Consider the following 27,308-nt stretch of genomic DNA (forward strand, 5'->3'; position numbering starts at 1 on the left):
AACCGTGACTGACGATCTTAGAAACTTTCCAAAGAGAAAAAGGGAATGAAAACATTCAAACGATACCATGAGAAGTTAAATTTATAAATAAATAAAAAATGGTAAAGATGATATCACTTCTTCATGACTATCGTGCAAGTGGAAAGGAAACTAATGATACGTTAGAGATTTTTAAATCAAATAATATTGTTTATTTTTAGTGGATAGTCAAAGTTATAATAGATATTTAATTTGATTCAAAATCTTATTTATCAAATTGAAAATTGATAGATACTCACTAAAAGACTTAATTTTTGTTAATGACGTAAGAAATCTCTTAAAAAATATATACTTATCAGATAAGATTTTAATAATCTTAAAAAGTGTTAAACTCATGTCATAAAAGACACAAAATTGGACCGAATTCTTAATTATTTATACCGATGAACTTCACACCCAAAGAAATTAAGTAAATATGAATGAAATTTTTGTATTTTTCAGAGTCTCATGATTATTTATAGTGAATATTATTAACTTTGCACAGGATAGAAAAATCCTTGGGTAAATACGCCTATTCCACTTCATTGTTTAGTAAAATGACATAATGGAATGAGTTATGTATCTTAATTATCATATTTTTATTTTAAATATATTATTCCTAAAAATTGATGATTATTAGGATACAAATTGTAAAAATAAAATAGTCATTTATATAATTTAAAAGTTTTGTTTCATCAGTTGCATCTTAAATTTATGGAAAAGAAAATTGAGGTTAGGTAACGAAATATCTTCATCCATCTTCTTCTATTATAGGGTTCGTATAATTTGCTAAAATCGGACAATACTTTTAAAAATGTATTGTGAGACAATACAAATTAAATAAATATAAATAAGATAGGAACTTTACTTTTTGTTATCAAATAAGTATGGAAGAACTTTTTGTGCTAGAGACATGTTACTCAAAAGTCTAAAATATCATGTTGTTGTCTTGCCTCCGACTTTAATTTAAAATATATGATTCTTTTTTGAGGGGACAAAATATATGAATTAATATAGATAATTTAGTATATAAAAATATTTTTATTATAAATCTAACAAATTAATATATTAGTTTTTATGATATAATATTACTCTAGTGTTTTAGTAATATTTATTTATTTATTTATTATTTTTATATATCTCTTAAGTATATGTTATAAATCAACTTTTTTATGGAGATATATATATATCAATATAATTTATATTAATGTCATATATATACCATTAATTATTTGTAATTAATTTCTATGTATCTTGCGCAATAAAAAAATTATCTACATAAAATTATTTGTAATTAATTTTTTTACATTAAATAAGTTATTGATTTGTTTAATTATCTTATAGTAACAATTCTTATGTGGATTATTTTTATAAATTATGTGTATAATTTGAAGTTTATTTGTGATAAAATTCTAATTGAAAAAGTGACTTTGATCAATAATGGAATTGTTCAAATGAAATAAAATTTTAGTTATCAGTTTTGTAATATTGGGTGAACTATATCCATACAAAAAAAAAAAGTGAAGTGAATTTAATAAAGAGTGATATTATAATTTACGTTTAACATAAAAATTAAAATTCCGTACATCGGATGAGTGTGAAGAGTAGTGGATTATAATAAAGAGAATTACATGTTCACGAGTGAGATTTACATTTTTTTTATATTTCTTTTCTTTTTTGAAAATGCATTTCCTATGCTATATTTTTAGATTAAAAAAAAAACCTAACCATATGAAATTACCTTCTCGGTATTATATATCGTCTATCTATTTTAAATTATTCTCTTATTTCTTTTTTTTTTAAATTAAAACTTTAATATTTTTAAAGGACATATCAGTAGTTAAAAATATCATTATATCATAATTTAAATTATTTGTTATAAATTTAAAATGTGATTTATATATTGAAATATTTTTTATTGTAAATTTTAATTATCAAACTTCAAAAATGTTTCCACTACATAAATATAATAGAGATGACATGTTGAGATGGATCTAGTATAAGTAATTAAAAGAGTTTGGACTACTAGCTAAGGCCTAATATTAAGGATCTAAATCAAAAGACATAAAGGGCAATACCCTACCTTACCTTTTTGTTAATGTTGATGCACATAAAGACTATGGTGAATGATGTACAAATCAAACTTAGAATTGGTACATATCATTATGAGTGGCAAAATAGGTCACTTTGACTCTTTTTTATCACTTTGCTATCAACCTAAAAAACAGAGACAGGTTACAATAACTGTTAAAAGTAGATCAAAATTCTTGATTCAACCATTAAGAGTGGGCTGGTGGGGCAGTGTGCAAAATTGAAAATAAAAATATTTTATTATTAATTTGAATAGACAATTTTTTTTTTTTACAACAATTGACAATTTTAATTAAAGTTCATAACATAAATTTATCCTTCAACTTTAACACTACAACATAAAATATTAAATTACAAATTATTAAAAAAAAAACTTTCTCTTCCAATCAAAGTCATTATTAATATTCTTTCAATGAGACAAAATTATTATAGTCCTTAAAAATTGCAACATAAATACTAATAATTTTTTAATAATAAAAATATATAACAACACAGAATCTACATAAACAAAATTAAATATAATGAAATAAGTTTAAAAAATAAATTTAAATTTAAAAATTAAACTAACTATCTGACAGATGAACATGCCATTTTGTCACCCTTGCAAATCATTAGTTGCCTATGACAATTTTTTTTATATGCATCAAAGATATTCTTAATCCATCATTAAAAACTAACTCCTTTAAAAATTACTAAAGTAACTTTTGTTTCTTTTAACAAAGTCTTTTTTACAAGCAAATGTCCAAAAAATCAAACAACGTTGAGATATTTAAAGAACTTCATTCTTTATCAACTATTTGTCTTTTTTTGTTAAATTATTTAAAGGAATAACATTTAATTGGCTATTCAACTCTAAAATAGAGTTAGCAACATTGAAGTTAACACTCAAATCTTGGTGACATTAAGAAAACTGTCTAAATAAGTATAGTACACAACGATGTTGTGTATTAGAAAATTATAGGCAAAGACATGGGAGATTGGACTAAGATACAACCTATATTGTTAATAATAAATAAATATATATATATATATATATATATATATATATATATATATATATATAAAAGTAGAACAACTACTTGTACATCTATTTTGCAAATGTCCTTAAGATCATGCTTCTTTTACTGTTAACTTTATTTTTTTATTCATCAAAATCAAATTTGATATATTTATAACAATTCACACATTTCACTCTTAAGAATTTTGAAGGTATCATTCAAAGGGCATGATCCATACTCCATAGTTGATAGAAACCCTCCCCTAGTGTAGATAAGCAAACATTTCTTAAATTAACTATTCTTCTTTATCCATATTCTACCACCATTTTAAATTGAAGTATTGATTATATATACAAGAGTTCATATCTAATGCAAACTTATATCTATCCAATTAGGGTAGTATGTCAAACAAAATTCGACATGTTTGATAGACAATTAAAATCCTCTACATGAAGTTCCTGATAATACATGTCCATCATCTAGATTCTAGATCACTAAATCAAGTAAATAAAATAGTTAACACATACATAAATATTTAATACATATATAGCTCCCACCCATAAATGAATTCTTACATTAAACAAACACGAATTAATTCTTAAGTTTAACTTAATTAACAAATAAATTAAAGGTTTTTAACTTACGTGGAAGGTTTTTTTTTACACCAATGTAGAAGGTGTTAAACAATCAAGTAGTTCACCAAAGAAAGAAATCAATTAAGTACGAGACTAGGAATGATGTCTCATGTTCTAAACAAAAATAAATAAATAAAAGGATTGATGCTCATGAATTATGTGTCTCCGGAACTATATAAATGTATCAATTACTTGTATTTATTTTCTCCCTTTATTTTGTGCTTTACTCTAACTTAATTAATAAAGTATTTGGTGCAAGAATTAACTTTTGAAAAGAAATTATTAATCCTTTAAATGTTGGGTGTTTTTATATCGTCAACAATGTTAAAAAAAAAAAAAATCAGTTGTAAGTAACATAAAGAGTAACTGCTTTATAAGACTTACTTTACTTAATCTTAAATCATTTTGAAAATTTTGAAAGAATTATTTTTTATTGACAAATAATCATTATTAGTAATGAGATTTCAAACGCACTCCTCCTTTTTTATTACTCTAATTTTATATCTTTCCTTTAAAGTTACAATACCACCTTATAACTCCTTTGAGAGAAAATTTCTTTACTTATTACTAACAACCAATTATTGAAATTAAGTATAAATTCATAATATTTTTATAATATATTATAATCAATAATTTTAATATCAATACATGGTTTAACTTCTTTGTAATTGATCGACATTTTAACTTATTTTGATTTTTCTAGGTCAATTAATCAATTCGTTACATTCCCTAATAACACAACCCAATTTAATGCTAAACAGGCCAATGGACATGTTTTTCAATTTAAACCCTACTAAAATTAAGATAATCTTGAATTATTAATAGTAATCTATAATTACAAACAATTCAGTTTAAGATTTTCTCGTTCCCTAATAAGATAATTTAGCCAGCCACCTGATAGAAAAGGAAAGAGAAGATAAAGAATAAACGCTTAAGAAAATTTAATTTTTGTCATTAAAGGTAATCGAAAATAACATTTTTGTCATTAAAATAGAAAGAAGGAAAAAAAAAAAAAATCCTCTGAAAATAACATATTTTCTTACAATTAAAAATGAAAACAAAAATCAAATGTTTTCTCTAACCAAATAATTTCTTAATTAATCTTCTAAAAACACTTTCAAAAACAAAATCATACTAAATGTAAATTTTTTTTAATAAATGATTATATTCATAACATTTATCTCATTTTTATGAGTTTTTTTATTATGTATTATTAGTATTAAAATTTCATGCCGATAATGGGTCAGAAGTTATAATAGATATTTGATTTTCAAGACATTTATTGTTGAAATTAATAATTTATAATACATAAAAATTATAATTAAATAAGTACAAAAATTCCTTTTCTACTTCTTATCGTTTAATCTATATCATTCACTTGAAATACATTAAAATTGCATATTTTTAAATAACACGACCGTCATATAATGTGGAGATAGATGTTGCGATGTTTACTGGATTTTGACAACGTGTATGCTTTCACGAGTTGTCTCATTCTTAAAAAAGGGGGGAAAAATAAAAGCAAAAAGAAAGATAACGATTATTTTGGTAGTTTTCTGCATAAAAAAAGTTTTAAGTTTTAAATTTCTACAGAGCATTTTTTTTTTCTTGTATAACGAATTAACTTGGCTACAAATAAATCAAGTTTTTTTTTTGTCATGAGATGTATAAATTAACAATCATGAGGATGGAAGGATTTTTTATTTTTATTTTTTATAGATGGATGATAATATATTATTTTTCACACATATGGGTAATTAAATTATTTGTAATGTTTATTTAAATTTGGGTTTATTAATGAATTTAATTTAATTTAATTATTTGATTGTTTTAAATTTTATATAATATTTAAACAGGTTAAATATTTTTCACAATATCATTAATATATATATATATATATATATATATATATATATTTAATGGTATTTTTTTAATTGTTAACTAGTTATTATCTACATATAGAGACACTCTTAGTTATAGGTATTACAATATTTATAACATACCACATATGTTAATAAAATATTCACGAGATAAGAATTAATACTAAAACTCGTTACAAGTTCACCTAGACCAGTTCGATGAGCCATGTCACTCTTTCACTAAAAAAATTATTTGGTTTGCATTGAATCACATTGGTTTTGTAATGTTCACATGAACAACCAACTCGAACCAACCATCAATCATATAATATGCTTAGAACTATAATACTTTCTAATTTCATATAATAGTTTTTATTTTACAACCATTTCATATAATAGTTAAGCATGTATAGTGAATAGTCCCCTATATGAATAAAGTTGTTACGGTAAAACTAGTTTTGTCAATTTTAAAATAGAAAAAATAAAATAACCATGTAACACATCAAATTTGACATTGCATTCCACACGCTGATATTTCATTCAAGTTTTCATTATTAGTTTCAAAATATTTTATTTGTTAAAACCTTCAACAAGTAGTCTTTGAACACTAGAAATTCACATACATATCTCTATATTTTTTTATTAATAGAAAATTAAAAGAAACAAAAAAAGAAACAAAGAAATTACTTTTTGCAAATGCAATAAAGAACACGTGTAATAAAACATTTGGCAATAATTGTAAACTAAGTTGGGGAGGAGAAAAATTCCAAACTACAAAACTATTATCCATAAATGATCTATGTTAAAGGTGAACATGTCAATTGAAGGATAGTAAATGTTGTATCTTGGTTAATAGAGAAGTACAATTATCTTTATATTAATATAACATTATTCATTTTAAATTTAATTAATCCATAGATTTATTCGTCTTACTAATATATATATTTATAAACTCATACTCCTAATGTAATTCTAATGATGTGAAATTTTATTTTTTTATCTTACAATTATCATTCTCAACCGTACAATTTTTGAAAATTTTTTCTTATTTTGAGGTACGAGGAAGTTACAGTGTATATCTGTTGAATGGTTTGGGAATTGAGTTTACAAAGGGGATCCCTCCCTAACATCCCTCACGATGACTCTCCTATCTATACAAATTAGGATTAAAGCCATAGTCCTCCCTGGAGAGTTTGAAACAAAACATTAAAAGGTTATAAACAAAACAAAAATTATAGTTTTAAAAATATTAAATTGATTAACAGATATGCTTTTGCGTTGGTTATTTCATCAGAATAATGTCGTTGAATTCTTATATTTTCTTCTTTAAAATTAAAAAGTTGTCAATTTTTCCTTGTCTTTAAGAAGTTCACATTTTAATTTATAACAAAAATACATGTTATTTGTACCCTTTAAAATTCCACTTCCATTTTCTAGACGTTAAAAACTGCAACAAATATCATTACTCTAGTATATTTTAACGGATAGTCATTAATTTCCCATTGAAATAGAAGAAAATGAAAGGCTTAAATATTTATTGATAGTTGAAACAAAATTTTTGTTTCAGATGAATGGCACATGGGAAGAGACATATCTTCTCCACATGTGGTGCCATGAATACCAAAATGAAAATAAAAAAGAATAATAAAAAAATGGGGGAAAAACAATGGCTGAAAATAAACAAGAAAGATGATGCTATTGACAAAAATGATTAAGTGGTGCTTTAATCAGTTCTTTGTGTTCATGTTCTTCTTCACTTTCTCTGCATTTTCTTTGACATATTCAGCTGATTCTTTACTCTTTTCCACCACACAGTCTGAAGCATTATTGGCTGTGCTCTTAGTGGAATCCCATGCACCTTTCATTGTTTGTTTTGCTCTCTCAGTAAGGTTTTGTGCACCCGCTGACATCTGATTAGCCACATCCTTTGTCTTGTTAATCACCTGTTTGAATATTAAACATTAATCAATTAAAAAATAATATTATTTAATCATACAATAGTGTAAAAATAAATTATGTTGCATTTAAATTTACATGTTATAAGAATAAAATATTTATTAATTCTATAACTTGAGACTTTGTTTAAGAGATCTAAATTTAGTTTCTTTTTGACTAATGATATAACAATCGAACTTCTAGGTTCAAAAGAAATATTATTATTATTTTTTTATTAAAAATAAGAAATATGTTCTAGAATAAGTTTGTTAAAACTTATTAGAAATACATTTTGTTTCTTACTTATAATATTATGTTATATATAATCATTGTATTGCTCTGGTAGAGTTGAGAAGAATTAATTAATCAAGATTTAGTGTTTATTTCTTTCTTAATTTCTTTTGGAGCCTCCCCTTTCTTGAAAGGGGTTCATAACAAATGACTTGTCATGTATTTGTTGATTTTAATTAATTAGACTTTCATTGATTTTATGAGTTGGTTAACACAATAAGTATTTTCTAGCAATAATATAATATTACATTTTCTGCTGTGGTGAAAGCCTTGTCTTGTGTTGATTCGTTCAAACTGTTATTAACTGTTTCACTAGCTCCTTGTTTAGTGCCTTCAACGGATGCTTTGCCATTAGGATGTGAAGGTACCTGCAAATTAAGATACTAAAATTATTGATGAATGACAAAATATTTGGAAAGAATAGAATATGTAAACAATTTTTGACCCAAATACTAAAGTACACCTAAGCATGTTTAACATGATAAACAAATATAGTTCTCAGGCAAAACTCAATACTATTACACTAATTATATATATATATATATATATATATATATATATATATATATATATATACTAGTATGTTTATTAAAATAGTATAGATAACGTGTTACTATAATAACTCTATCACACCTTGCACCTCTATTTGCCTTTTCCCAAATTACCTCCATCTTTTACATTTGCTTCACACACTTTGGGGCTTAAAATTCAACATGAGAACCAAATGATCCAATCTACATCTAGATATAATTCATTTCTAATATTGTATTTGTACCTTAAGTACCATTTCTACAATGTGATCAATCAAGATTGTTAAATAAGGAAATTTAAAGCTAATCAAATTATAAAAAAAAAAAAACTACTGTGAACTTATTATCTAATTTGAGCATTATAATTTAACAAGAACATTTATTGTATGAAATGGATTTGGACATTATTATGTAATACAAAACAAATATCCCACCATCTCAAACACTCAAACCAAATCATAGAGAAGAGAACATCTCGTATATATGTTACCTCAGAACCCCAATTATATTATAGCAAAAACCAGATTTAATTTGAAGGGTGGATGTGAGAATATCCTTTCTAATTCTAGTTTCTACACATATAATAATCAACGACTATAAGCTATTCAACTTTCTATTTTCCCATTTTTCTCAAATAATCACGCACAAATGACATATATGTAGAGACAAAATAGAATTATTTACTTGGATAGGTCTAGGGGTAGCAGCTGCAAAGACCCTAGGATTCCATGCACGAGCCCTAGCAATTGCTGAACCAGCATGGCCAAACTTTGGGAGGGACGTGACTAAGGTGAAGCTTGCCATTGTCTTCTTTATTGCTTATTTTCTTTTATTCACAATACGATTTTATTGCATTGCATTGTACATCCCTATGTATATGCATATATAGGGCTTTCTTAGCGGTTTGTTCGCGCGCCAAGAGTAATTCACGGCAACTAGTGGTAGAAAAAAGAGAGTTAAAGTGCTATGAATAAAATATTATAAAACTTGATAAATGCAATTCATTATGTATTTAACAACTGTACGTTACAACTAATTTTTTTCTTCATTTTTTTTTTACTTTTCTAATGAAGAAATGGCTGACTTTTTCCCCACTTAATTATGACCTCTTTCACTATATATATGATAATCTCTTATAATATTTTTTTTTTAATTTTGGTTCCTGATACTTAATTTTGTAATTTTAGTTATCCAATTTTATAAATTTGATTTTAGTACTAAATTTTCATTTATTAATTATTAAAAAGATTTAAATATATTTTTAATCACTTGAATTTAAAATAAGTTTGATTTTAATCCCTCAAATTTAAAATTAATCTTTTTAATTTTTATAATTTCAAAAAATCTTATTTTAATTTTTATACTTAAATTTTGTTAAAAAAAATTTTAAATGTTATCACATAAAATTTACTTATGAGTATGTCTATTAGTCAAAATAACGTATTAAACTCAGTTGATACTACATAATTGTCTCAATCTATTATTTTTAAATAAATTATTGATGATTTGAGGAATTAAAACAAAATTTTTAAAAAATTATAAGGACTAAAAATAATAATTTTAAATTTAAAAATCAAAAACAAATTTATCCTTAATTTTATGGACTAAAAACATATTTAAGTTTTATTAAAATTATAATATTAAGAATGATGCGATATTAAAGTAATTGCTATGACAACCAATTTTTAATAACGTTCGTTTTTGCGAACTTGCACTTTTATTCTTCATTATTATCTCATTTTTAGAAAATAAAAATACAATTAAACTTGAATATTATAAATATTAATAGTCATAACATCTACTTAAAATCAAGTCAAACAACATTATAATTTTAAGAATGAATGTTTAATAATAATAAGACTAAAATTATTTTATAAAATTAAAATCAAAATTATAAAAATAAAAATTAAGGATCAAAATCACATATTAAATATTATATAAGAACAAAAATATAATTGAACCTAATTTCACTATATATGAAATAATGGATAAAACTAAAATTTTCATCTTTTATATATATTTAATTTAGGTTTCAAATTGATATTGATCTTTAGCTTTTCTTATTCAATTTAGTCCTTCACATTTTAACTGTAAACATTTTAAGTTTTGAACTAGAATTTCCTCTTTTTTCTTTCCACTTCCTCCCTATTTCATCATAGAACAGCTATTCAAAATTCTCAAACTGACACCGGAAACTTTTGTTGCAAAATGTATTCTCTTCTTTGCTGCCACCTCGTCCCATCGTCTCTTCTTTATTAGTCATTTTAACTGAAACAGTCATTACATATACCAAAGCTCATGATGATTATTTTTTCTCATGAATCATCTTTAGACTAAACTATCATTTTTAAGTCCTTAAAATTTTATGACGCAGTCTTAGTATTTCCTAGATTTACAAAAATGAGAAATAAATACCTGAAATTGAATTGTGAATAGAAAAAACTAATTAAACAATAAAAAAGACAATGCAAGCTTCACCTTATAGTCACATCCCTCCCAAAGTTTGGCCATGCTGGTGCAGCAATTGCTAGGGCTCGTGCATGGAATCCTAGGGTTTTTGCAGTTGTTACTATTAGAAAAGTGTCATTTTTTTGCTAGTTTTTTTATAAAAAAATATTCGCAAAATTTTTTTACGAATTTATTTACAAAAAATAATTTACAGATATTTCTTACAAATTTTGCTATAATTTTAATAATCATAGATTTTTTTTTCATGATAAAAATTTACAAAAAATATTGTAAGAAATTTATTTTGTTTCTTGCAGATTTTCTTGCAAAAATAAATTCGCAAGTAATGTTTACTAAATGGTAGAAAAATTTTGTAGGTAACTTTTCTTGCAGATTTTCCTGCAAATTTTAATCCGCAAGAAAAAAAAATATTTAAATTTATAAGTTTAATATTTTAAAAAAATTTAAGGTCCCATATCGATTGAAAATAAAATAATTAAAGAGTATATAAGTTGGGACAACACTTACCTTACAAGTTGATTAGTATGGTTGAGTGTTAGGCTTATAATCTACAATATTAGAATTTAAAAGATTATGTATCACATGTTGGAGGCATGGAAACAAATGCTTTGGATGAATTCATTGTGAGCATTTGAAAGTTGAAGAATTAAGAATTATTTATAAAATTTAGGTTAAATACCTCTTTTAGTCCCTTACAATATTTTTTGTTTCAATTTAGTCCCATTTTAATTTTAGGTCTTAATTTGATCCTCAATAACTTAAATTAGTGCAATTTGGGACTTCCGTCCAAATGATTTACACGGAGTTAACTATTGGCCACGTGACATCTACGTGGATGTCACGTGGATGCGTACGTGGACGCCAAAATTCTCGAAAAAACTTGAAACCAGAATGACCCATTCTGAAACCAGAACGGGCCGTTCTGCTTTTAGAACGGGCCGTTCTGCTTTTAGAACGGGCCGTTCTGAATTCAGAACGGCCCATTCTAGAACGCCATGCTTTTTATTGTATTTTTTTATTATATCTATATTAATAAATATATAATAAATTAATATTCATTTATGAATAAAACTATAAAAAAATCAAATATGATAAGACCTTCCAAAATATTTCTTTGATTTGAACTTATCCAGTTCAAAATCTTGACTAAAATGCCACAATGTGATTCAAAAATTAAAAATAAAAATTCATAATATATCATAAATTCAAAGACAGAAACATGGTTCAGAAACTGAAAACAAAAATTCAGAACATAACATATACTAAAAAAGTTTAAAGAAATTATTAAGAAAGGAAATCATCTAGGTAACGCTGAAGGGAAACTCTAAACCACAAAAATTCAGGTTGTACCTCCTCAAAAACAGGTTGTTATTGTTGGGGTACATCGCCAATGACTTCAAGGAAAAACACTGTTTCGTTTCATCCTTGACTGTATAGTGTCAATTTGGTAGTAAGTGGTTCACTCCAGTTTGACTAACTATAAAATAAAACTTGTTACCATTGTCCTTAGTGATACACTGCATCATCCTTAATGATATATTGTATAGCCCAAATGTTTAGCAATTGAAGTTATTAATCCCCATTAACAATATTACCAAATCTAGTATTTGAAATGCTTTGTATTTTGGTTTTTTTGCACGAAATTCTAGACCAGAACGGCCCGTTCTGGTTTTAGAACGGGCCGTTCTAGTTCCAGGTGTATTCAAGTATTTTGGGATCCACCTACATGACATCCACCTGGCATCCACGTGGCCACCAGTTAACTCCGTTTAAATCATTTAGACGAAAGTCCCAAATTGCAATGATTTAAATTATTGGGGACCAAATTGAAACCTAAAATTAAAGTGGGACTAAATTGAAACAAAAAATATTGTAAGGGACCAAAAGAGGTATTTAACCTAAAATTTATAGTAATTTCTTTAATTTTTTTGTAAAAAATATTCCCACAAAATTTCTTGCGACAAAATTCGCAAGAAACTTTCCTGAGAATTTTTTTGCAAGAAATTTCGCAGGAAGATTTCCTGCGAATTTTAAAATTCGCAAAAATATATTATCCATGAAGGTATTACCTGCGGATAAAATTTTGCAGGAAAATTTGTAGGAACAATATTTCTTGCGCAGAAAAAGTCACATGTAATAAGAGAAATTCTAGTAGTGTGCTACCCCTAGACCTATCCAAGTAAATAATTCAATTGTGTTTACATATATGTCATTTGTGTGTGCTTAATTCTAGAAAAAATGGGAAAAGAAAGTTGAATAGCTTATTATATTCATAAATTATTATAAGTGTAGGAAGTAGCATTAGATAGGATATCCACCCTTCAAAGTTTGGTTTGTTATAAGAAAATTCGGGGTTCCGAGGTAACATACAAGATGTAGAATTTTTAATGAATTCTCTTCTCTATGATTTGGTTTGAGTATTTGAGATGGTGGGATATTTCTTTTGTATTACATAATAATGTCCAAATCCATTTCATACAATTTATGTGCATGTTAAATTATTTATGATGTTCAAATTAAATGATAAGTTCACAGTAGTTTGGTCAATTTGATTAGCTTGAAATTTCCTTATCTAACAATTTTGGTTGATCAAATTGTAGAAATAGTTAAGATACAATCTTAGCAATGTATTATTGCTAGATGTAGATTGGATTATTGGTTCTCGTGTTGGATTTAATTCCCAAAGCGTCTAAAACAAATGTTGAAGATGGAGGTAAGTTGGGAAAAGGAAAATATAGGTGCAAGGTGTGAATTTTTTTATCCTGTTGTTTGTGGTGATTTTCGTTTGTAAGTTCTTTTTATTCGAACTAGCACGATTTCAATTTAGGCATGTGTGACGTGATAAGCTCTTACAGTTTTTCATGGGTGAGTCATACATACAACATACGGAGTTGATTAATTAGGGTGCAATTAAACTTTGTTTAGCATAACAGAATATCTATGCTTAACATACAATCAATTTCATGCATGTGAACATTGATATGAACCAAATAAACAACATGTATATTGACTGCAGAAATCATATCCTTCATTCGATGATAACAGAATTATAATGCATAAGGATAATAATGAGTATTCAGAAGACTACACTACACTAAACTATGTTACGCTATGCTAAAAAGGAAAAAGAAAGGGTGGTCAAGAAATCGTACTCAACTGTCTCGTACACGTGAGCCTTATGCGCAGGCGAGGAGTGCTTGTGAGGTTTCATGAGTAATGCAATTTCTGACCATTTTCAACGAGCATGGCTCGTCAATTTATAGAGATTTGAGGGATCATAAATAACTGTATCTGGCATGTCACGAATGTGTAACCGTTCTAAACCGCCAAATCGTGGGTCACTTCATGCACGTATTTTAGTAACTTCCAGAACCGCTTATAACCTCTCAAACCGCTTATAACCTCTCAAACCGCTCTACAGTCTAATACTTATCCCTTCGATTTACTCCGACCTCCCTTAATCGTCTCTGCCCTAAGTTCTTCATTTTGAGAGGTTGCGAAGTGTACTCATGAATGTCCGGGTCCCTGAGATTTTGAGTGATTCACGAAAAATATACTCGAGTGTTTCCTGATTCTTTCTGTACTTTGAGACGTTGCGAAGTTGTGGAGCCTTTTCATGAGTGGTAGCTTCAAGGATTTTGAGTGCTTCACGAAAGATGTATTCGAGTATCTCCTGATTTTTCTTGTGCTTCATATGTTTCCAGTTTTAGAACTTCTCTTTTGCTATTTTCTGATCACCTTTAATTTCGAAAGCCTCTGTATTTCGAGCATTTCCAAATTACCTCTTTTGGTGCTAACACCTGTTAAATGCGTTTTGGGTGTGCTTTAATTTTTGGGTCAAAATTTGATTATTTCCAAATATTTGTTATGATCAATAATTCCTCTATCTTAATTTGTAGGAACCTTCGCATCCTGACGGCTCAGCAGCCAATATTGAAGGCACCAAACAGGGAGCTAGTGAAACAATCAATAATAGTTTGAATGAATCAACACAAGACAAGGCTTATAGCACAACAGAACATGTAATATTACAGTGTTATAAAATATTTATTAGGGGTATTCAATTCATAAAATCAATGAAAATCGAATTAATTAAAATCAATGAATACATATCGGAATTTTTTATGCAAATGGAATTTTTTAAAATTTTTTTACCAAAAACGCACCTGTTACACTTTATTTACGTACATCTAGAACCATTCACTGTTCATACTCAGAATTCGGTTCCCATTCTGAGTTTCAAATTTTTTTTCTTTCGTGATCAGAATTCGGTTCCCAAGGAACCGAATTCTGGGTAGTTTTTAATTTATTTATTTTTGGTTTGTGACCGAGATTGCGCGAATCTTGGAATTGGAACGGTCCATTCTGGAAGTAGAACGGCTCGTTCCAGAACTCAAGTTATGCGTTAAAACTTAACTCTAGAACAGCCCGTTTTGCGGCCTTTCCAGTTTCAAAATTATCAGTCTACGTGTGCAAGCAGAACGGGCCATTTTGCTTCCAGAACGGGCCGTTCCAGTTCCAAGATTCGCACAATCTAGGCCACAAACCAAAAAAAAAAATTAAAAACTACTCAAAATTCGGTTTCCTAGGAACCGAATTCTGATCACAAAAAAAATTGGATCTCAGAATTCGGTTGATGTGTAAATAAAATGTAACAGGTGTGTTTTTTGTAATTTTTTTTCAAAAAAATTCCAGTTGGGTAAAAAATTCTACATATCGAGTCGCCGGTCCGAATAAAACCGGATTCAAAACTCTTAAGCAAAGTCTTATTAAAAAGTTGATGGATACTTTAACTTGTAACATACAAATTTAATTAGAATGTGTTATATTTTTTTTACACTATCATATGATGAAGTATTATTATCATTTATAATAATTATAATCTTTAAAAAGTAAAAGAGAAAGATGAACCGTTGTTGCCCAATACAATCACTATTGTCGTCAATCGTCATTGTCACCACAACCTATCACCACCACTACTGACCATCATCGTCACCTATCACCATTATCCCCATCATGATAATAATAATTTATTATAATAATTAATTTTAAATAGGACATTATAATAAATTTAACATTTTTTCATCCATTATTATTCATCAAATAGTATATAAAACAAAAAAAAGTTATTTAGTAACTTAAGTTGTTTAGTCACAAAAGTAGGTCAAATACTCAAACTTTATAGTGATACACATAACTCTTTCTTTTCTTTCACTATGGTGTTGTTTTAGAATTTCACCATGGCTGACCAAGGCTTGTTATGATGTGTCTCACTCTCAATTATTTCTCTTCATATGATAAAGTGATCTAACTCTAAACAATCAAATGTTTTACAATTTAAAAATTTTACAATATTTATTTCACTTATTTGACCTATAGAGGATGAAGTAAAAGTTATAAACTTACATCTCTGCATCTATGGCTACTAGTTAGTGTGTCATATACATGCAAAAGATATATCATATGAGAATAACTTTCTTAAGTGATAAAAAAAATGTTCAAACTCAATCCTTAGATTAAAATAGACAATTTAAATTCAAAGATTATAAATAAAATTATCATATACTACCATTGTCATGGTTATCATTGTCATGATTATCTCTATCATTATTCACATCACCATTGTCATTGCATACTAACACCACCACCACCATTGTCACCTCACCACCACCACCACCATCATCACGATGAGCATATATAATATATAATAGTGAGGGCAACAACAATGGAGTCACCAAGGACTTCAAAAAAGCATTGTTAGGGTCAGAAAGTGTTTGAGGTTTGTTTAAGACTCTCCACTAACATTGGAAATGGGGCAAGGAAGCACAACAACAATGAAGAAAGGATAGATTTGCATAGAATTCACATGGGAGACAAAATATATAAATGGGCAATATGAAAGTGAGGCTTGCATTTCAAAGTTTAAAAGAACATTTTACATTGGTTCAATTGTTAACTAATGTAAAATGTCCCTTTTTATGTTGATTAAAATTTCATCAGTTTAGAAATACATTTATATCAATTAAAATTTGAACAAATGTAAAATATTATTTCTACAACAACTAAGAAGGAATTGATGTAAAAAAAAAAGTTCTCTTAAATTTTAAAAATATTACTACTTCTTTTTTTACATCGGTTATTTAACAACTTTTTAGTGCATGTTTGGATTAGATTTTCAAACGTGATTCTACACTCTCTCTCCACGTTGAATATGAATTTTACGTGGAAGTAAAAAAATTTTGCTTCAACTAAACGTGAAAATTCACGTTAGAATTGGAACTCAAACATGCACTTAGTGTAGGAAGTCCAACATAGTATAATCTTTTTTTTTTTTTGTACTAGTGCATACTAATAAACTTTTTAGATGTTAAACCAAATATTATTAAATATAATTAATTAATTAATTTTCATTTTATGATTAAAAAGTAGCTTAAAAATCATGTAAACTTTTTTGAAAACAAATACCATTAATATATTTTACTGAATAAACATTAATTTTCCAGTGAGAGAGAATAATAGAAAGAAACAGTTAACTATTTATTGATAGTTGAAACGATTTTTTTTGTTTCAAATGAATGGCACATGGGAAGAGGCATGTCTTCTCCACATTTAATTTGATGCCATGAATACCGAAATGAAATTAAGAAAATTAAAAAAGAAAAAACTGAGAAAAAAACAATGGCCAAAGGTACGTAAACAAGAAAGATGATTGTAGTGACAAAAATGATGAAGTGGTGCTTAAATCAGTTCTTTGTGTTCATGTTCTTCTTCACTTTCTCTGCATTGTCTTTGACATATTCAGCTGACTCTTTAGTCTTTCCCACCACAGTGTCTGCAGCACTGTTGGCTGTGCTCTTGGTGGAATCCCATGCACCTTGCATCGTCTGCTTTGCTTTTTCAGTTAGGTTTTGTGCCCCCGCTGACGCCTGACTTGCCACGTCCTTTGTCTTGTTAGTCACCTGTTTTAACATTAAGATTATAATTATTATAAAAATAATAATATTTAATCATGATACTGTAAAAAAAATGGTACATTCCGATTAAATTTGTATGTTACATATGCTAATTAAAGTATCATCAACCTTTTAATGTAAGACTTTGCTTAAGAGTTATGAATCAATTTTCATTCAGAATAACGACTTGTTATGTATTCATTAACTTTATGAGTTGGCTATCCCATTAAATATTTTCTAACACTAGAAATATTACATGTTCTGCTGTGCTATAAGCCTTGTCTTGTATTGATTCGTTCAAACTATTATTGACTGTTTCACTAGCTCCTTGTTTGGTGCCTTCAACGGTTGCTGAACCATCAGGATGTGGGGGGTACCTACAAATTAAGACAGTAGAATTATTCATGACAAAAGATTTGTAAAGAATATATCATAAAACAATTGACCCAAATACTAGAACATCCGAAGCATGTTAATTAAGAGGATAAGAACAAATGTAGGTCTTAGGCAAAACCCACTCAATGCTACTACATTTTTCCATTTTCCTCAAGTTAATCAAACACACATAAATCACATATATGTAAACAGAAAATAGAATTATTTACTTGGATAGGTCTAGGGGTAGCAGCTGCAAAGACCCTAGGATTCCAAGCACGAGCCCTAGCAATTGCTGCACCAACATGGCCAAACTTTGGGAGGGATGTGACTAAGGTGAAGCTTGCCATTGTCTTCTTTATTGCTTATTTTCTTTTATTCACAATTAGGGAATTTTATTGCATTGCACTACAAATCACTATGTTTATGTGTATATATATATTGCTTTATCAGCGATTTGTTCGCGCTCCAAGAGTAATTCACGCTTACTAGTGGTAGAAAAAAAAAGCTAGAGTGCTCAATTCAACGATCTAAAAGACCCGGTATTAAAGGAGGGCTAATAATTAGCTACCTGTAAAGAACATATACCATAAAAGAAAAAAAATTATTTTCTCGAAATAAACAAGTGTGTATATTTTTGTATAGTGTGAGAGCTAGTATGGTCAGACGAGCAAATCTAAAGGAAATATTGTGTGATAACAAACATTATTCATATCCTTTCTGCATCTAGGAGGACGAAATTGTAAACCACTTAATGTTTTCATGTCTCTTCTCTTCATCTGCGTTGAGAAAGTGTTACCAGTGGCTTGGAGTTCAAGTGGTAATGCCTATTAACAACATGAGTCACTTCTTACAACCTAGTTATGGTCTAAATGGAGAAAAATAATTAAAAAAATGTTTGCTGGGCAGCATAGTTTGCAGCAGTCTTAACTACATGGTTGTAAATCATATTATCTTTAAAGACGAGCTTGTAAATGGAAAACATGTTGTTGGACCTTATAAAACTCAGATCTTAGTTATGGTTAAATATAAAAGTGAGACGAAAAAAGTTAATTATTTGTACGAATGGTCAGTAAATTTTATGATTTATGAAAGGTTTGTAATATCTGAACTTGAATGAGTTAGGGTATCCTTATAACTCGTCTAATATATGATAGTTTGTTTGCTGATAAAAAAATAATAGTCAATATAGTATAACATGTTAATTTAAAGGTAGTATTAGTTTTGTATTGTCTCAACAATTTTGTTTTAACCAATGGACATGTTATATATATTTTTTGTAAGTCCAAAATCAGAAGTGTTATTTGGGTTTTTAAAAAAAACCAATTAATATAAAATATCTAGTGTTAATTATTTTTTACAAAAACAATACTCTTAGTTAAAGATTTTTTTTAATTTAATAAGTAGTTAGAGTAAAGATCTCATTAATGTTAAAAATAGTTTTGAAATATATATATATATATATATATATATATATATATATAATTTGGACAAATTTAATAATTTTAACTAAATTAACTAAGGAGTGTTTTTTAATCGCCACCATGACAACTTAACATTTATAAAATAATTGATTTTAACATAGGGGTGATTTTTAATCTCCACTATAATAATTTTAGTTTATTAAATTTTATAAAAAAAATATAATAATAAATTACAATTAATAAATTTTACTTATTCAATATTCTTAAATTGTAATAATTTTATTTTATTAAGTTTTAAAAATTATAATAAAAATAAATAATTTTTTAATACTTTTAAATTATATAATATCTTTGTTTTACTGATATTATATAATACTTTTACTAATTTTAAAATATTATAAAAATATTGTCCAGCACACTTATCAGTTATAAAAGACCCTTATTTTTTTGTCTTAGTAGTAATAAAATTCACAGGTGTTCAATAAAATTTCCATGTATTAATTAATCTATATATGGGTTAAAAATATGGCATGTGTATAACCAACATTTTGTGTTTGATGGAACCTATTACCCGCACCGCATATATTTGCGGGTAAAATTCGTTACGAATAATAAATGGATAGGCTAATTGGGTACTCGCGAATAATAGGGACGAATAATTTTTTACCCGTTTATAAACGGGGCGGGGGCGGGTATGATGATATTCATACCCACGGGTACCCGTTTAATAATATTTCTTAAATATCTTAATTATCCTTGTACCACATAACCCTAAAACTACACTCTCTCATCTTATTTTCTTACAAAAGTGAGGTTGATGAAGTTACTAACATGTGTTAAACATGTTATAGAATTATGTTGGATGTAATTTGATTAATTTTCTAACTTTGATTGAATCAATAAGATTTATGTATTTTAAGTTGTTTCCTTTTGTTTGGAATTATGAAATTGAATTATTGTAACTTTGTGATGAGACTCTAACTTACTTGTGAGATTGATATATTTTAAGTTATTGATTATCTTGAATTTTTATTGTTATTTCAACAAAATTAACGTTAAATACAAGTTTAAAATTAACACTGAATTTTTATTTTTAATATTTTAATGATATTAAATATAAACTTAAAATTATTTATAATATAATTTTTTTAATTTCTTAAAAAATTTATAAATATCTATGAATATCCGGCAGTATTTAAGAAATTCATGGATATTCACTTAATAGATACCTGCGCGGATATGAAATGAGTATGGGACCAATTTTTATTTAGCAGAGCAAGACAAATTTACTATTACCTGCTCTCATAGGCTCCATTGTCATCCCTAGGTTTGAGGTTTAGATAAGATATATGATAGAATACATGAATGTTTGATAGAATTTACGGGTAACTTCATGTGATAAGATTGGGTTTTACATCAGATATATTTAATAGAATTTATATCAACTAGAAGCCATATTCTGTAGCTGATATTTGATATCAAATCATGATTGTTAATATTTAATAATTTAATTTGTATAGATCATAAGCACTATGTTTTTATTGTTTCAGCCTGCCTTTGCAAATTTGAGTGGCGCTTTATCTTTTGTATACTCAAGTTAAATTTGCATTTGTATTTTTATTTTAAAAAAAGTTTAAATTATGATAATGTATAATTCATTCAAATTAGAACCAATTAATCTCTATAAGAATTTTTTATAAAATTATTAATCATCTATCACATTCTTAACACAAACTTGTACGAAAAGATATAAAATACAAGGAAAAAATTATATTCCATTCTAGATCTTAACCAATATAAGATAAAGAACTTAACTAGCTGGATTATAACAATTTGCATTTGTATCTGGATTAGCAATAACCATTTTAATGATACCAGCTAGAAATGTCTCTCTAGCAAAATCTTTAGTTATACAGAAAACCACACTTTATATATTTCAATTCATTCCATGTTTAATTTGTTTTTCACCTACTCGAGTTGATTAAGAATGTGAGCTGGAATGAATTCAGAGAGAAGTTAAAGCTGTATCTATAGCTGATTTTCTTTTGAGAAATTCTATGGTACCCATCTTATTTGAAAAGGTACCGGTACAATTTTTTATATTTTATATTTTTAATAATTTATTTAAATAATATTTATGATATTTTATTCTTTCAATTTTTAAATTATTTAGTCATTTTATTTTTATTTTATATATTCTAATTTATTTGTAATAATATTATTATATATTTAAATAGTTTAATTTTAAAAATATTTTAAGTATATTTTTATCTTTTCACTTAAAATTTTTGAATTTCTATATTTTAATTTTAATAATTTTTTATTTCTACTATTTATTAATTTTTTTTATTTTTTATATTTTATAATATTATTGAAATCTTATAATTTTAATCTCTATAATTTTATCTTACTTTTTATTTTATAAGTATAATTTGAATTATTCATTTTATAATTAAATTAATTTTTTTTAAAATTTTTTATGAGTTTACACTGATTTTCTTTCCTAAATCCTAATTATTCCACCTCAAAAACATTTGTGCGAATTGTGCACATCGTACATATGCACACGTTTCTAAAACAATATTTTTGCTGTTATAATTGTACCCTTTTTTCTTAATGTTTTGTTTATGAGAAATCAAGATGGATGCAAATTTAAATTTTAACATTAAATGTTATATTTTCTAATAAAATACTTTCATTCTTTTTTAATTTCATAATATTGTATTAAAGGACAATGATTAGCAATAGAAAAACTAAGAACTTATAAACTACAAATTACTTCAATTAGCTTATGAGAATATGTTATAAACTTTTAAAATAAATTAACATATCAAATAAGTTCATTTTTATCAAATAAACTAATAAAAAAACATATAATCTCTCCAGAACAAACTCTTTATTCTTTATCCCTCACCCTTTGATTATAACCTTCACTAATAGCATTGGAATTCTTCTAAGTGACACCCCCATCCCCATCAAGCACAAAAAATCATCATTAAAAAAAAACAACTTATTCTTCTAAGACTGCGAGCCACCAGGTACTTGATCCCATCCTATTTAGCTTAAGAAGAAAAAGAAACAAAAGATCCAAAGTAAAAGGGATAACCGAAACTTTTTTCTTCAGTGTTAAACCGAAATTATAGCAACACAATTATAATTTGTTTCCTGGCAAGTCAATTATATCGCATGAAATGTAACATAAAACTTGAAGCCATCTGGGTTTTTTTTTTTTTTTGACGCAGAGCCAATTATTTTCCACAATTAAGAGAAAAATTACAGGTCAAAAGAAAATTTGAATTCATAAGCCGTATATAAAGAATTTGAACAGGGTAAAACGTATCCATTTTTATTGACATTTATCCCATTAGATAAATGAGTTTATTTTCTTCTAAAGTCAGAACACCGGTGATAATATAAGTAAAAGAAGAAAAAAAAGAGATATGAACATTCAAGAATTTGATCAGAACGTACAAAACCCCAGAGCTATGATAAATGATAAAAAGATTGTAATCAGAAGAGGAGAGCATGAAGATTATAAAGATAGCTGTTTGTGTATAATAAAGCTCTCTAACTCACTACAAACTTATTCAACTTCATTTTCTTATTTATAAGAATTAACGGAATAATCATTTTTTTCCTTTATATAAAATTTAATTCATATTATCTTATATATTAATTATTTTTAGAATAAAATATCCATAATTAAATTATATTCTCTTAATTTAAAAAAATATATTAATTATAAACTCTTTAAAAAAGTGTGCACTCTAATTAATTAAAAGAAAGAAAAGTAATAATTAAAAAAGAGAAATAGTATAGAACATGTCTTTAATGTTAGAAAATATATGTATATTAATTAGGAAAGAGAAGTAATATAAATGTAATTTAAAATTAAAAAAAAAAAAAAAATATATATATATATATATATATATATATATAAGACAATTTTATTATTGTCGATTAAATTAATTATTTTTCTATATAAGAAGAAAAGTAATATCAAATAAGCCAAAACAAGAAAAGAAATATAAAGATTCAAACTTTTATGTCATCACCAACTAAAAAAAAGATTAATAACGAGACTACTTTTGTAAAATTACTATTCTTATCTATTTACTAATTTTTCTTGGTCTATGTAAACAAAAACAAGGACAACATGATTATTATGAGTCAGAGGAAGTAATAATAATTGTTGAAAATTTCACATTATCTATAGATAAAATCGGCAAACTCAAATTCTAAAAGGGTTTCAGAATTCAAAACCATCCCGATAGTTGTTTAAGCCAATCAGACCAACCAGTATTGACTAATAGTATGACTAATAACATAATATATATAAGAAGAAAGCAATTCTACTTCATGAGCATGACTTTTGGAATTTAATAAGGCCTAAACCCAAATTTAAGAATGACACAATAGAGAAAAATGAGAATCAAGCTACTGGTCTCCAAATATTACATTGGTTAGAAAAGCAATTCGAATCATGTTCTAAAAATTGTTTCCTTGTCACTTGGGATCAAATCTGTTAGTAAACATCAAAACATTTATTTTCTCTTTTTAGAGAGGTTGTATAGCAACAAAGAAAAATAGCAGACTCAGAATTCTGTTTAAAGACCAATCGATAAAGCAAGACAAAGCATTTATTCAATTGTCACAAAGCCAATAAGTACTATCTCATCATTTTATTCAACCTTCAGTCTAACTGTGTCAGGTAAAATGTAAGCTTAGTTCACTACAAACTGTAAAAAAAAGTGGATATAAATTAGTTTAATAAAATAAAAGAAATATAGAAGCCAATAAGGCAATAACCTTCACCCCTACGAGAGTCCTCGAGTTCAGGGAGCTTCAACCAGATCGAACAGCCTTCCAGAGCTTGACCCACTCTTCCATGGCTTCAGCAGCCTGAGAAAACATAGGATCAATCTTCCCCAGTTGCTCCTTCACTGTTTTGGCCATCTCCACCACACAACCCTCTGGTGTAGTGGCTGATTGTGACAACCTCAATGACTGAAAGAAAGGAACAACATCCTCCATCAATTTTACCCCTTCCCACTCTTTCTTCAAGCTCTCTACGGCATCACCTCTTTCTGTCCTCCAAACATAGGGTAACCCACTTTTCACACCAAAGCCTAGATGGTCACATATGACTTTCACACACATTCCACACCATATATCTTCCACAGTTTCCCATCTCAATTTTCCTTCCCCTGCCAGCCTCAGAGCCGGGACTAATGCCGGGCCAACAGCTTCACGGTTAAAGGCAATGTTGATTCCACTCACGGGCACCATGGCTCTTGCAGGAACAGTCAGAACTGCATCCACATATCGCATATTCCTCTGTCCTGGCTTGAGAGCTTGCGTTGGAGCATCAAGGTCAGCCAGATTGAGCCACAACCCACATGACAGAACACAATCAACTCCACTTCGCAAGCTAAATGGGTACCCGCGAACAAAATCTGCACCCTTACGGAATGGATCATATAAAGTATTAAAGAAGAAAGGAGTGGCAGGAGTCTGGAGGTTGAAAACATGCTGAGCCACAGCATCCACCAAATTGCCTGAATTATCTTTTGCGGGAACACAATCATCATCAATACAGACAACATACTTTTTCTTTGAAACTAGGAAGCCAAAATATCTACAAGAGTAGCCAGAGAAGCGGACAGAAGTGGAAGAACCGACCACTCGCTCGATATCAGAATTCGTATACACATCTGCCCTGAATCCTCCAGGAATTTGGAGATCCTCCTTGAGGTCAGGATCTTTTACTATTATCAGGTGAAAACGGGAGAATATTGGCTTCCATTCATTCATAAAAGAGGTGAGGTCAGAGCGCAGTGCACCAATCACAATGTCCACTTCGTTATCGTTGATAATTGCTTGAGACATCTTGCAAGGTAGAATACAGATAATAGCTTAACCTTGTTTTAGAATTTCTCACAACACCCTGTATATAGAAATTTAAATTTCAGAAAAGAAACATTGGTCACCACAGGAATAGCTACTATAAGCATTACATAAAACCATAAAATAACTCACTGGTGGGAAGCACAGGGGTCAAAATATGTTGGATATTGAGTGCCTGAACAAGTGAGAGAACTTCATCCTTACCAGTTGCTATAAACAATCTCAGAACTTTCTCAGTGAGCTTTCCAGCTTTCAATATTCTCTGTCCATGAAAAACACATAATGTAATGAGGATGCCGAACAATAGATACAGAATAAAACTTCAGTGTAGAATGAAAGAGCCACATAACTCATACACTTGTATAGACAACAAAAAGATTGGAACCAGATCCATAATTTTTGACATTTCTTCCCCAATTATGAAACATGTGTCCCAAATTCCACATTAGCATAAAACTAGTAAAAAAGCCTCGCATTTTCGACCCAGTTAAGAACCAAACCCACGTTTACAGCAACGGGGAAAAACAAATTACAAATTTTGATATCCCAAAGAAAAAGGCATAAAGTAAAGGAAAATCTGACTCTAGGAAATACCCAACTTCCCACCCCCAAAAAACAAAACAATAAGAAAACATAACCATCAATGCAATCATACAGCAGTAAGAAATGAGATTTGTTCCATAATTTGCTTAACACAAATCCTTGGAGTTTTCAAAATGTACAAAACCTAGATTCAATTCCTAATGTGCACTTGGTACCACTCTCTAATCAAAATTAAAATTTCACCTCCAGAATTGAAATTTCATGTAATAAAGGTTTTGTATTAAACAACCCCATAGGTAAAAAACGAGATTTGTTTCATAATCAGAGTCCTTGGGGTTTTCAAAAAGTACATGCAGTTCCTTAGGCACTTTTAAAACTATTCTCTAATCAGAATCCACATTTCATCTCAGTAATTCCCATGATAAAAATCCGTACTTCGTATCAAACACCCACATAGGTTAGACGAAACAAAACCAAAATTCTGATCGGAGAACACGACATCCAAGTTTTTCTTTCAAAAAAAATCACAAGAACCGAAAGGCAAAAGAGCTTGCATGTACATTACATAACCTCCCTTGACCCATTCAATAGCTAGGAGCAAGAATTGATTTTTACAGGAGATCTAGAGAAAATACATGAAAAAAAGCAAAAGGGGACGTCGCAATCAATCAAGCAAAGTCAATAAGGGAATAAAGGACATGGATGTGGAAGTGGAAGTGCAACCTTGGTTGAGCAGAAAGTAGGAATAGGAGTAGGATGTAGGAGAGAAAGAGAAAGAGAGAGAGAGAGAGAGAGAGAATTGTAATAAGAATAAGTACCAGGAAGAGGTCTCGGAGGATGTGATCAGGGATATGGGAGAGATCGGAGATGTCGGAGAGATTAAGGACGGCTGAGTCAATGGTGAGAGATAAGAGCGATGGCGGTGTTTTCATTCATTAAATTAAAAATAATTATAAAAAAAAATGATGGGTGGCTGTGATTAAAGAAATGGACGCAACACAAGGAGAAGGTGAAGGAAGGAAGAGGCAGCAGATTCCAGATCCTCAAATCTCTCTCTCTTTCTTGTAACCAAACCAAATTCATTAAACATTAATCATTAATCATTATTCCAAAAACAAAGTGACGCCGGTTCTCACGCTTTCGGCTTTTCTCTTTACACGCTTCTCTCTCGCACGTGCCATCTGGCGCAACCCACGGCAGTCATACAACACTTTACTTCTTTCTTTGTTCAAGCTCCGCCTCAGGCCTGCTTTTCAAACCCCATCTAATTTAATGTATAT

The 27,308-nt window shown here is 28.1% G+C and overlaps 3 protein-coding genes across 9 annotated transcripts; all 3 read right to left on the reverse strand.

Moving 5' to 3' along the window:
• Nucleotides 1-7,109: 7,109 nt before the first annotated feature.
• Nucleotides 7,110-9,222, reverse strand: LOC109814689 (uncharacterized). Its single transcript, XM_020379179.3, has 3 exons — nucleotides 9,042-9,222; nucleotides 8,076-8,195; nucleotides 7,110-7,544 (listed from the first exon to the last, which is right to left on the reverse strand). The coding sequence occupies exons 1-3, from the start codon at nucleotides 9,159-9,161 to the stop codon at nucleotides 7,329-7,331; spliced, it is 456 nt and encodes a 151-aa protein (XP_020234768.1). The 5' UTR covers nucleotides 9,162-9,222; the 3' UTR covers nucleotides 7,110-7,328.
• Nucleotides 9,223-17,342: 8,120 nt separating this feature from the next.
• Nucleotides 17,343-18,571, reverse strand: LOC109814691 (uncharacterized). The gene is made up of 3 exons (XM_083072989.1): nucleotides 18,382-18,571; nucleotides 18,036-18,152; nucleotides 17,343-17,785 (listed from the first exon to the last, which is right to left on the reverse strand). Exons 1-3 carry the CDS (start codon nucleotides 18,502-18,504, stop codon nucleotides 17,570-17,572), a joined length of 456 nt encoding a protein of 151 aa, XP_082929115.1. The 5' UTR covers nucleotides 18,505-18,571; the 3' UTR covers nucleotides 17,343-17,569.
• Nucleotides 18,572-24,200: 5,629 nt separating this feature from the next.
• RGP5 (Alpha-1,4-glucan-protein synthase family protein) lies at nucleotides 24,201-27,186 on the reverse strand. 7 transcript variants are annotated; one of them, XM_020379203.3, is made up of 3 exons: nucleotides 27,165-27,186; nucleotides 25,618-25,747; nucleotides 24,201-25,525 (listed from the first exon to the last, which is right to left on the reverse strand). In XM_020379203.3, the coding sequence occupies exon 3, from the start codon at nucleotides 25,465-25,467 to the stop codon at nucleotides 24,424-24,426; it is 1,044 nt and encodes a 347-aa protein (XP_020234792.1). In that variant the 5' UTR covers nucleotides 25,468-25,525; nucleotides 25,618-25,747; nucleotides 27,165-27,186; the 3' UTR covers nucleotides 24,201-24,423. The 7 variants fall into 7 exon arrangements, with proteins under 7 accessions (XP_020234792.1, XP_020234797.1, XP_020234794.1 ...); XM_020379208.3 differs by lacking the exon at nucleotides 27,165-27,186 and adding an exon at nucleotides 26,847-27,140 and having other exon boundaries at nucleotides 24,201-25,457; XM_020379205.3 differs by lacking the exon at nucleotides 27,165-27,186 and adding an exon at nucleotides 26,847-26,928 and having other exon boundaries at nucleotides 25,690-25,747.
• Nucleotides 27,187-27,308: the final 122 nt, after the last annotated feature.

The sequence above is a fragment of the Cajanus cajan genome, chromosome 4, assembly GCF_000230855.2.
Source record: "Cajanus cajan strain Asha chromosome 4, NIPB_CcT2T_4, whole genome shotgun sequence".
Taxonomy (NCBI): domain Eukaryota; kingdom Viridiplantae; phylum Streptophyta; class Magnoliopsida; order Fabales; family Fabaceae; genus Cajanus; species Cajanus cajan.

What these genes read in the sequence shown, in the direction of transcription:
- LOC109814689 (XM_020379179.3), bottom strand. Translation starts at nt 9,161, where the DNA reads ATGGCAAGCTTCACCTTAGTCACGTCCCTCCCAAAGTTTGGCCATGCT. An exon ending in CTACCCCTAGACCTATCCAA is followed by an intron (nt 8,196 to 9,041) that starts GTAAATAATTCT and finishes CTTAATTTGCAG; the next exon opens with GTACCTTCACATCCTAATGG. An exon ending in CTTTCACCACAGCAGAAAAT is followed by an intron (nt 7,545 to 8,075) that starts GTAATATTATAT and finishes ATATTCAAACAG; the next exon opens with GTGATTAACAAGACAAAGGA.
- LOC109814691 (XM_083072989.1), bottom strand. Translation starts at nt 18,504, where the DNA reads ATGGCAAGCTTCACCTTAGTCACATCCCTCCCAAAGTTTGGCCATGTT. An exon ending in CCCCTAGACCTATCCAAGTA is followed by an intron (nt 18,153 to 18,381) that starts AATAATTCTATT and finishes ATTTGTAGGTAC; the next exon opens with CCCCCACATCCTGATGGTTC. An exon ending in CTTATAGCACAGCAGAACAT is followed by an intron (nt 17,786 to 18,035) that starts GTAATATTTCTA and finishes ATGTTAAAACAG; the next exon opens with GTGACTAACAAGACAAAGGA.
- RGP5 (XM_020379208.3), bottom strand. Translation starts at nt 26,960, where the DNA reads ATGAAAACACCGCCATCGCTCTTATCTCTCACCATTGACTCAGCCGTC. An exon ending in TCCTCCGAGACCTCTTCCTG is followed by an intron (nt 25,748 to 26,846) that starts GTACTTATTCTT and finishes TTTCATGGACAG; the next exon opens with AGAATATTGAAAGCTGGAAA. An exon ending in GACCCCTGTGCTTCCCACCA is followed by an intron (nt 25,458 to 25,617) that starts GTGAGTTATTTT and finishes AGATGTCTCAAG; the next exon opens with CAATTATCAACGATAACGAA.